General features: G+C 38.2%; 1 protein-coding gene across 1 annotated transcript; it reads right to left on the bottom strand.

Annotated features, from left to right (window-relative positions):
* Positions 1-3,518: 3,518 nt before the first annotated feature.
* LOC117303617 lies at positions 3,519-5,692 on the bottom strand. The gene is made up of 3 exons (XM_033787835.1): positions 5,066-5,692; positions 3,953-4,855; positions 3,519-3,583 (listed from the first exon to the last, which is right to left on the bottom strand). The coding sequence occupies exons 1-2, from the start codon at positions 5,209-5,211 to the stop codon at positions 4,687-4,689; spliced, it is 315 nt and encodes a 104-aa protein (XP_033643726.1). The 5' UTR covers positions 5,212-5,692; the 3' UTR covers positions 3,519-3,583; positions 3,953-4,686.
* Positions 5,693-10,984: the final 5,292 nt, after the last annotated feature.

The following is a 10,984-nucleotide window of genomic DNA, read 5'->3' on the forward strand; positions in this document are numbered from 1 at the left end:
ATTAAATGGTACTAAACTTGGATACAACCAGACTATAAAATTGTGAAGCTCGCATCCCTACGGCGAAAACACAGCATACACACACATGTTGAAGCTCCTACTGTACTTCCGCATCACGTGACTCGATCTCCTTTATGACGTTTTTGGGGTCACTTGCATATCATTATCATAATGTCCTACTTTAACGTTATGGGGCGGAGGGGGTCATGTGAGTGCTAGGGTTGTCATTTCTTTTTCCAGTTCAAATACACAGATAATGGTAAAGTAATATTTTATTGTGAACCAGTAGGGCTTGTTTTATAAAGTATATGTGTTTCCGTCCCTCAAAGCTATCGTTTTTCATGGCCTTTAAATGTAGTAAAACTTTTGCAAGTTTTTTAGTTTGAGGAAACTTTTGAAATGAAGTGTATTTTTTACCATGTCTTTGATGTGCAATGCGACTAACCGTTTTTTACAAAGCTATAACATCCAGAGTACAACGCCCACAACATTTTTAATATCATCACTTCAAATCCTTGGGTGGCAAGTACAAATCATTCTATAAACTTAGTGGAAATAATATCTCACATACAACTACTAGCACCAAGATCAAGAAATGACACAGAAAAGTGTAATGCGAAAGTGTAAAGTGTAAAATCGCCCTTATACATGCACTCTGTGGTTACTCTTGCGTAACAATATTAAGGGCACGTAGTAAAGGTTATGTACTGGAAGAATTTAGGTTCTTATGTACGAAACAAAACTACATGGCTCCGGCTTTCCCCGTCCAAACACAAACCCAGTTAAAAGAACATTTTCCTTTCTTAACGGAGAAGTCAGCTTATTAACCTATTATGTAATTGACCTTGTCTTGGTTTGAGGATAGGTATTTAAGTGCTCTCCTGTTACAAGACTTGATGATATCTCTTTGGCTGAAAATATAGTCGTCATGATTTGATAGGTCATTTTGCCTGCATCCATTGTTATGCAGTTCTGGAACAGCCTTGTAAAATCTACCATCACAAAGATCTTCAACATTATCTAGATTAACTTTCTCTCTTAATTTAATACTTGGCAAGCTCATCTTGAATATTTGAATTTTAAACTAAAGATTTTCAAATTGATATTTCATTGAATTGAAAATGAAAGGGTCCCTGTACTGGCAAGATCATCTCTCTTTTGCTCCACATGACAATTTGACACGTTACCTGAGTGTTATCTTCAGTGACATCACCAATGTTAAGACAACAAGTTGATCAATGGAAATGCATAAGTACCTGTTTGTTACTACTTTTGACATATTTGCTTAGCATGGGATTAGTACTTGGTCAATTATTTGGTCCTAAAACAGTGGCTATTAGTTTTAGCAGATCTTGTAGGCAAGTTAAGTTATTGAATGCCTTTAAGCATGTGAGTATATCATGGTGCTAACTTGATTAATTGTTACGCTCCTTCCTTGTTTACTCCATTCAAGCCTTTCAAACCAGTTAGTTCAAAATGGCGGCCCCAAAAAAGGAGTGTAGAAAGAAAAACTTGATTCTCCCAACAGCCCTCTTCTACAGGGGATCTAAAACAGACATACAGGGATCTTGTGGCACAGGATTGACCCTCTGATTCTGAGCACCGTAATTTAAACTTGCAGCCGCTTGGAGAGAAAGTCATTGCCCTTAAGTATTTACAGCCTTTCCTTGTAGGACCCCTGCATACCTCTCTTTCAAATTCTGAGGATGGCTGATCAGCCTGATCGTTTCCCATTGGAATCCCTTGCAGCAGAAGCTTTCTTCCTGGATGTAACAATTGTCAGATTAATAGAGTTACATATGTGTCTGTTAGCCATCTTCGGGGTGCCAAGGGAGCATGAATGCACTTCGGGTAGAGTGGGTTTCCATGCTTATGAACATCTAGTACATGGTTTATGACGCTCTCAAACTTAGCCCACATCAGGTCTGGGTCACAACCTGGCGTCGACGCAGCAACCCAGTAGGGGTTGTTGACTATTGAGCTCACCCAATCCTTTATCGTTTCACACCCCTTCGGTTTTGCAGCAGCCAGCACCTTTTTCTTGAGTCCTCTGTAAGCAATTTGAAATGAAACACGTTATGAGTAACATTTTTATTCAGAGGAATAACTACATGTACAGCACAATCACATTTATAGACAGTTTATGTTTCTAAAAAGATTAAACATGTACGTGCAGTAGAGGTTGGAGTACAGCGTACATTTAAATGTTCTTTGTCTGTCATGGTTCTCAAAAAAGGCTACAAAAGACAACACGCTATCAAAAATGTTACGTCATGTTTATCAAGATGTTCATGCAAAATTCCCCTTGGCAACATGCCATCTGCCAGCTCTGCCAATTTGTCCATTGGCATCATGGTATCTCTGGCAGAATGCCTTCATTTGAGTTTACAGCCAAACTTCCTGCAGAACTTCCTTCACTACTGTCACTACTATTAAAAAAAAAGTTATGGGGAAAAATGTGCTCAGCTTTTTTGTCAACGTTTCGTCCATGGAGAACCCTTGTATAATATTAATAGTTATCTCAGTATATTATGTAACTTTTGTTCTGAAAACCTATTATAGAGGTCCGATGGTTTGTTCTGAAAACATTTAATGAGGTCTAGTATTGCATGTCCACTAATGTAGAGGTCCGTTGGATGGTCTTGAGATGGGTCAGGTTGTAGAAGACGGGGAGCGACGGGGTAGTCCCGGTGACTACAAAAAAATACTTCCTCTTTTGCCGTGAAAAATCTTCAAGAATTTCGCCGAAACACAGAAACTGTAGGCATGTCTACAAAATTTGTTAGTCTTTTCCCCCAAATTGTTTATGCAAAGATGATTCGATATATATTGTTAAAAACTTGGTTCATCTTTTGGCGAAAGTCTAACCCGGCTTGATGCCATCTGTAATCATAACATCTCCAGTTGTCCTTCACAACTGTAGGCGTGTCTACAATATTTGGCACTTTGTTCCCCCAACACTGCCTAAGCTTCTTAGACTTTGGATTGTCTCTACCATGTGTCATTGAGCTCCCTCACTGCCTGAAACCCTTGATGCTTAATTTACACAATGTCTTGTGGGAAACACTTCTATAGCATTCAGCATGAGCAAGGTACATGTATGGTGGCCCTGAAGGGACACAGCCAGTCGTGAATATTTTCGTGACGTTGTGAATATTTTCGCGACGCCGTGAATTTATTCACGACTAGTCGCAAATATATTTTCAGTAGCTTGAGTGGTCAACCTCCCTCTCCTTTCTATTGCTGCCTTCTATCGCATAATCTGGTAGTGCCATGGAGGTAAAAAAACATCTTCTGCTGATGGAAGTTGACGTCCTGAACACATGATGGTTTGTCCTCGCTTGATGTCCTTTTTGAGGAGGTCCATTATGACATTCAAACTAAACCCATGCTGAAATTTGGTGAGCTCAGCATGAACCCCTACAATGGCATGGTGCAATGCAACGGCCGTGACAATTGTTGCTCGCTGATCAAGTGTCACTGTGACAGGACTGATGAAAACTACGTAGTCACGCAGCAAATCTGATATGTGCCTCCTTGACACCACATTCCTCAGAGTGTCGTCATCATATGCGCGTATGATCTGCACATTTAAAAAGAAGGGCCTATGAATCAAGATTGTTTAAGACTTGAAACAAATATATAACTGAATTTGAGGTGTTTTTACACTTTTCTGAATTGTGCGTTTTTAAGCAGTTTTTTTTTGTTAAATTGAAATTAGGATATTCATGAGCAAATTTGTATGAGTGTTATACAAGGCAAAGCTGCACCATCATGGTTGGTTTGTGCACAAAAGATTTACACAATTTTGACTTGTCTTTTAAAGCAAATTTCTTTTTCCTTTGTGTTTTTTTTTTTTGAGAAAACAAAAATAAAGTTACTGAAAAAAAAGGTCGAAATATAAAATCATTGAAAATTATGAATGCCCCCTTAGTGACATGTTCACTCTTACCAAGGAAGACAGCTCTTGTACCATACTGTTGTTTGTGTGCTACTATGCTGTATCAAGTGTGCCGGGGTTGAGACACGTAGCCTCATACCAGGGATGGTCTGTGAACCATGATGCCCAACTGCTGTTTCATGCTGGCTCTGTAATACATGTAAGTGTAATGTTTACTCTGCACGGCCTGGAACAGTTAAAAATCACTTATGAAAGGCTGTTAAACCAAAATTTGATTGGGGGGGGGGGCTACATCTATTTTTACACACTTACTTTTACAAGATCTGTCCAAAGTCCCTACATATACATGTAGAATAAAGTACACATGTATAGAAAGTTCATATACAGATACAACAGTGAGTACGGAATACACAACAGCAAAAACTTATGTAAAAAGGAACTACCGCAGTAAGCCGTAGCCAGTGGTCATTAGCAAAATTAAACATTTAGAATATACATGGTACATGATAAGCAAACACAAACTAAATGTAAAGCGCAATAGTGTGTAACTAACGAAACAGAATATGCTAAACCCACAACACAGATAACACATAAATGCAAGGAAGCTACATGTATTTGTACTTGAATGAAATGGCCCATGCTTGAAATGTGTTTTGTTACGCCACATGCAAGGGATCTATTTAAGCAAATTTGAAAAATTACTTAACAGACTAGAGAAATTAAAAGGGTGTTCAGTTTTAAAATTGGAATGGCATTTACTGGTACGGTAGTTAAACAGATGGAGATCAATAATCGGGGGCTGCTTCATTGTATCCCACATGTTGCCCATCCTCTGAAGGAAAAGTTTCCCTGATGCGCTGAACAGCACAGGCTGGAAGCGGCACTCGAACCATTCTTCCGAGGTGTCCCCAGCACCAATGCGTTAATTGTCTGTATGCCGTATGGCGATGCTTGCTGTTAAAGGAAATCAAAAAAAAGAAAATTTGTTAAAGTTTATTTCATGACGATTTATTATGTTTGTCCCTGGACACATCTCTTAAGACCAAGCGTCAAAGTGTTACAGTTTGCTGTTGTCAAATACACAACAGCTCCCCCTCACTGAGGTCACAGTGGAAAAATCGGTGGTGCCGCATACCCTCTTGACCAAAGTGTATTAAGACTCACTTGTTCTGTTTTGTCTCCTGTCCCCTGCCACCATATTGTTGCCTATACTGTAGATATGCTGAATATAATACCCCTGTATCCAGGCACACAGTTCTAAATCTAGGATGCTGCAAGATGCGCGTACATAATACCCATCCCAAACTCATCCACCATAGGGTGAACGGTGGCAGCACTTCGACTCTGGCACTGTTGCCATGGATTGGCACTCCCCACAATTGATTGACACAGAACAGTAAACAATTTATTACAAAGTATGTGAAAACAATATTTCTTTAACAGTTTGGACCAGTATACAATATGTAATTTAAGACTCTGTCTGAACTAAAATTTCAAGGTTTAACTTTTAAACATCGAAAATACCACACACGGGGTTGGTGGTATATTGCAGAACAGACGAGAATACTATCAAACACAAATAAAGTACAACACAACCAGTAAAGAAGAAATATCCGCCCTCTATTTTTGTACTCATGTCATGGTCCTTAAAACATGTAAATAGCTTGATCATTGCATGATGTTGGTCTGATCTTCTGCGTCATTATTACTTGCTGAAATGATGTTGTTGTTTTAAGAATTTTTTTAGAAATGAGTAAAACAATGTCAAGAAAATAAGTTTTACATGCGCAAATAATTGTTGTCACTTGTTTTACTCACTCCTCAAAAATTACAGCACCTCAGCAAGTAATATTTTAAGGGAAGCTTTCTACCATCATTATCTCGCACTGTGTGAGTTTAATATAAATCTGTGGACATTGTGTTTTGTGTCCTGTAAACTGTATCCAATCCTTTAAAGATGCTATGTCAGATTTTTGGCCCCAAACATTAAAAATACATTTTTTGAGTAAATGGTATTTCAAAGAGTGTCACCCGCTCTAACAAAAAAAAGTTTAACTTTTACTTTAAATGGTCAGGAACCATGACAAAAATTTAAAACGTTTCTTATAAAACACATAATAATTGGTCACCTGATATATTGTCGGGATCCCGACAAAAACTAATTTTGAGCACTTTATTTCACTGCTACTAATAATTGGCGAACTTTTTCGAGCAATGGCTCAAATGAAAGCTTGTAACTTTCTCGACCCCCATCAAATTACCTATTGAATTTTAATAGTTTCCACAGGAACAACAATCTGTAATTTTTGTGTTCCGACCATCATCCTTGGATCACATCACACATTGTTCATGAACATGCAAAAAATCCTGCCCCAAAAATGTAATCTGTCTCATGCATCAGCTGGATCTTTCTTTGATTGTTTCCTAACATTTCATAGTCTTTCTTCGATAAACCCAGTTGCACAGTGTCTACCTTTGCAAGAACTGTACCACGCCTCCCATTAAACAAAAAGTTATATTCAACAATGCTTCATACTTTACAACTGGTTAATATTCCAGACACACAAACTGCAACATGAAATTTATATTACTCACTCTATCATTACTTCAAATTGAAAATGTGGCTGGCAAAAAAAGTTAAAGAAAGAAATGTTGTATACATGCGCAAAGAACAGTGGGTCAAAGGGTGAAATTTGAATTTGGCTATTTTGCATAAAGTTTGCCTTATTAAATAAAATAGATTATATTTTGGGTGTGATTATGCTTCAGAATTGGTTTGCTAAGACAACGTATCACCATCTTCATCTCGAAGGAGTGGAAACTCGTGTATAATGGCCTTTGCCATAGTGAGTTTCACAGACGCTTCTGGTCTGTTTAACAAAACAAGCAACAAATTAATAAATAGACAACATTTGAACAATTATTGCTTAACACTGAATTCTTTATGTGATGAGCAAACAAACATTCTTGATAAAACAGGATCTATTGGCAGAGCTACAAAAAACACACACATGAGACAATGTGACTTGCAAGCACCTATCTCTTTATTTATTATAAAAAGTTAAGCTGTTATATTTTAAGATCAAAAGGGGCTTTTGCTCTTTGAAAGCTTTTTGTTAAGTAGCCAACCAAGCTAACTTTGCCCCTAGAAAGTTTTAGTAGCCCTGATTTTAAACATGGATTGTATTGTCATAAATGTATCTTTCTGATGCATACATAGTGGCCATCACAACCAGTGTAATACTAAAGGAACATAAATTTGACATCTGATCTTTGTGACAAAGATTCAAGACTTGGGCGTGCTGAACAGTCTTGCTTGGCTGTGACTGACTCGTTTTCTTTTCGGAGGATGATGAAGATACCTGGTCCTGGACTGTTGGAAGATTAAGTTTCTTTCTCTTGAGGTTGGCCCAGTCAATGATTTTTATAGCCTTTATCTTTTGTTTTGTCCCCCAATATGCCCCTCCTTTGTGCATGGAAAATAAAATAAAAACACAAGGATCTATGAATAATATATGTATAAATGTCTTAAAAAAACATTTTTTTTACAAACATTAATCCTATTTAGGGTGGGGTCATTAGCTATTGTTTGGCCAGGGGCTGGAGGTAATTTAGACTTAATAAGGAGATCTCAGTCGAAGGTTTAGTTTCAGTTCAAGAGTGTTTTTTTGGATTCGTCATAGAATGGGCAGGTACTCCTACCATGGCTGGACATGTTGTTTTTCTTTTTGATGGCTCCATTTAAGGTAGGTCCATCTGTCATGGCACTGGTCACCGTTTCTGTCTGCTATGGCATCTGCAATTTCTTTCCGGTTGCAGTTTAGTTTCTGTTTAGGTCAACAGTTTATGTCACTCGCCAAAACTTTTAAAACCTTTACAACATTTAACGGTCAGACAATTAAACTCACAACGTCACATTCTAACATAATTCTCATCCATTCATTGCCACGGGTGACTATTAATGGATCTGGTCGTGCTTCAGTCCCTACTTTATCTTCTTTCATGATGCTGAACACGTCATTTAATAGGGCTTTGCTGGCTTTGGCAGTAACTCTCCCAGACAGCACTTTTGACTGAAGGAGAAGTGAACCAGTTGTCTTTCGTTGAGTTTCCTCCTCTTTTTTGCTGCATCTTGCTGCTATAGTTGGCTATTGTTGAGTCTGTGAGTCAAAGACTAATCAGTAAAGACACATTAGATAATTGCTCACACGAGGCTGCCATGTCAGCTGTCACGCCCTAGTGGTTTATTGCGTAACTGTTATGTCCCAATTCACTACACATCTTTGATTCAGAGCTTGGGAATCAGGTGCTAAGGGGTTTCGACTTCATATTGATGCTGCAATAAAAACAACATTTCTAAAGGGTAACGTCAAAAAACAGCCCTTGAGGGTCTGCCGTCTTGCAGCATTAAAGGAACACGTTGCCTTGGATCGGTCGAGTTGGTCTCTGAAAAGCGTATGTAACCGTTTGTTATAGAATGCATATGATGAGAAAGATATTTTAAAAGTAGAACATAATGATCCATACAACTATCACTCGAAATGGCGTGGTTTTCCTATTCCTTTTAATGTGTATGGATCATTGTATTCTACTTTTTAAACATCTTTCTAACCATATGCATTGTATAACAAACGGTTACAAACGCTTTTCAAAGACCAACTCGACCGATCCAAGGCAACGTGTTCCTTTAAAATAGTCATCTAGGCGAACCATGGGGATTAAAACAGCTCCTTTAGCTCCATGGAGCAGCTCAACAGATCGTTCTTTGGACCTTGGTGGTAGGAGAAGAATTTCTATTGAAGCTGGGGTAGTGTGTTCCCTCTCCAAACACCTTCAGCAGAACTTGGAAGATTTCCTCAGGTTTTCCACGTTAACATCCTCTTCCAAGAATTTCTTGCCTGGCTTTCCCAGCCAGGTGGTCGACAATGAAGGCCATTGCTTTACAATGTAGTTCCTTTTGAGCAGCTGTCTTGGCCAGTTGATCCTTCAAGTCTATATGGCCAATAATGAACAATTCCATTGCACAAGAAAAGGGGAGTGGAAGGTGCATATATACTGCTTTTGAAGTGAACCACTTACAAAAATAACAAAACCTACTTATGTAAAAACTTTATAACATATTTGTGCATAATCAGAAATATATAAATAAATAATCATTTTGAAAAGGAATGATTTTGACACGATTCCCATTTTATCATGGTTGTTTAGGACCAATAAAGCATATAAACACTGCTGTGAACGCCGTCCGAAACACCCTCCATGAGTTGATGTGAAGTCTCTACTTCTCGGTGTTGGATCAAAACATGACCAATGTTCGTCTTTTTCTGCTTCTATTTTCTCACATAATTTAAAGTCGTATAAATCACTGAAGTAGGTGGCCATCTCAGCGAAACTTTTCCTTTAATTCCATGTTGATCATTCAGCAATGAGAAGGGCCATATTTGCAAGCTGGAGTCTTAATTCTCTAATCTTTTGAGATGTCAGAATTCCTCTTCCCTTTATATTCCTAACAGTCGTGGTAACAGGATTTCCAGAACTCTTGACCATATTTGCAAGTTGGAGCCTTGTTTTTTTAATATTTTGAGGCGTCGGAATTCCTCTTTCCTTTATATTCCTAACAGTCGTGGTTAGAGGATTCCAGAACTCTTGACCATATTTGCAAGCTGAGTATTTTGTTTCTTTAATATTTTGGGACGTCAGAATTCCTCTGTCATGTTTCTAGCATTTCCCCTAGTTTGTGCGACAAGCGTCAACATTTTTGTTTGTTTCCTTTTTTGTATAAGGTGTTCCTCACTCGACTGTCACCTGACATTTCTACCCCTCCATACTGTAAGTCTCACTGATCTCTACAGGGTGTATTAAAAAAACTATTCACTTTTGAAATGGCTGCCGATTAAAAAATATATGATTCTGGAGGGGAAAGTTTTAGATGCATTGATAGCTTATGGACTCGACTGTCATACATGTATGACACCAAAAAGTCTGAAAATAATTTATGATTGCTTGAGCATTGCTCACTTTTGTAAATGGTATGCAGATTAGGTTGCGCAGTAATTAGCTTTTCAACTTGTGAGAGGTAAGTCCTTTGCAGCTTACAAAATTCACTCCAAGATGTCGGCTACTTATTCTTCAGTGAGCAGTGCTCACCCAAGCATGGATTATTTTCAGACTTTTTGGTGTCTATGAAAGTTGAATCCATAAGCTATCCATACATGTGGAAGTGTTGTGGCCGAGTGGTTAAGAGCACCGAATTCAAACTCTGGTGTTTCTGATAAGCAGAGTGTGGGTTCGAATCCCCAGCCGTGACACTTGTATCCTTAAGCAAGACACTTAACCATTGGATGGGATGTAAACCTATTGGTCCCATGTGTTGTGTAACCGTGTAAAAGAACCCAGTGCACTTATCGCAAAAAAGAGAAGGGGTTCGCTCTGGTGTTCTTGGCTGTGGCTGCTGTTAGCACCGTAGCACCTTGTAAGGTGCTAAATAATTGGGTCTCAGAATTCATCACTGCAATAACATATCTTTTTGAAAGTTTGTATATACTCAGCGCCTTGAGTACCTTGTTTGGTAGATACGTGCGCTATATAAGACTTTGATTATAAGACTATTATTATATAAACCTTTTCCCTTAGAATCATTTTTATTCGGCAGCCATTTCAAAAGTGTATAGTGTTTTTTTTTTGAGACACACTGTGTTATACCGGATCAGTGGTCAGTATGCATGTACATGTATGTTGACATGACCAATAGCGCATCGAATCCAAAATTTCCAGAAAGTTCCTATTTGTAAAGGGGACCATGGTTATTTATACTTTGTTCCCATATGTTGACTTCTTCCAACCTCTTTCTATTTGACAAGGCCTTTATCCTCTTGATCTTCAGTACCATTTTAAATTTTAGTTCATGAATAATTGGAGAAAATTTGTCTTTATCAGCATTCTGGATTAAACTCATTGTTACTTCAATGGAAAGAGCTTGAAACAAGCTTTCATAACCAGTTTGAAACTTTCTAATTGACGTGTACATGTAGTTCAAGGGAATGTGGCAGCAAAGTAAAGACTAAAAGTTGACATCTCACACAA

The sequence above is a fragment of the Asterias rubens genome, chromosome 20 (genome assembly GCF_902459465.1).
Source record: "Asterias rubens chromosome 20, eAstRub1.3, whole genome shotgun sequence".
Taxonomy (NCBI): domain Eukaryota; kingdom Metazoa; phylum Echinodermata; class Asteroidea; order Forcipulatida; family Asteriidae; genus Asterias; species Asterias rubens.

Excerpts from the sequence above, each read along its gene's own strand:
- LOC117303617 (XM_033787835.1), bottom strand. The coding sequence starts at position 5,211 with ATGAGTTTGGGATGGGTATTATGTACGCGCATCTTGCAGCATCCTAGA. Across the intron at positions 4,856-5,065 it reads CAGGAGACAAAACAGAACAA|CAAGCATCGCCATACGGCAT; the intron begins GTGAGTCTTAAT and ends TTCCTTTAACAG.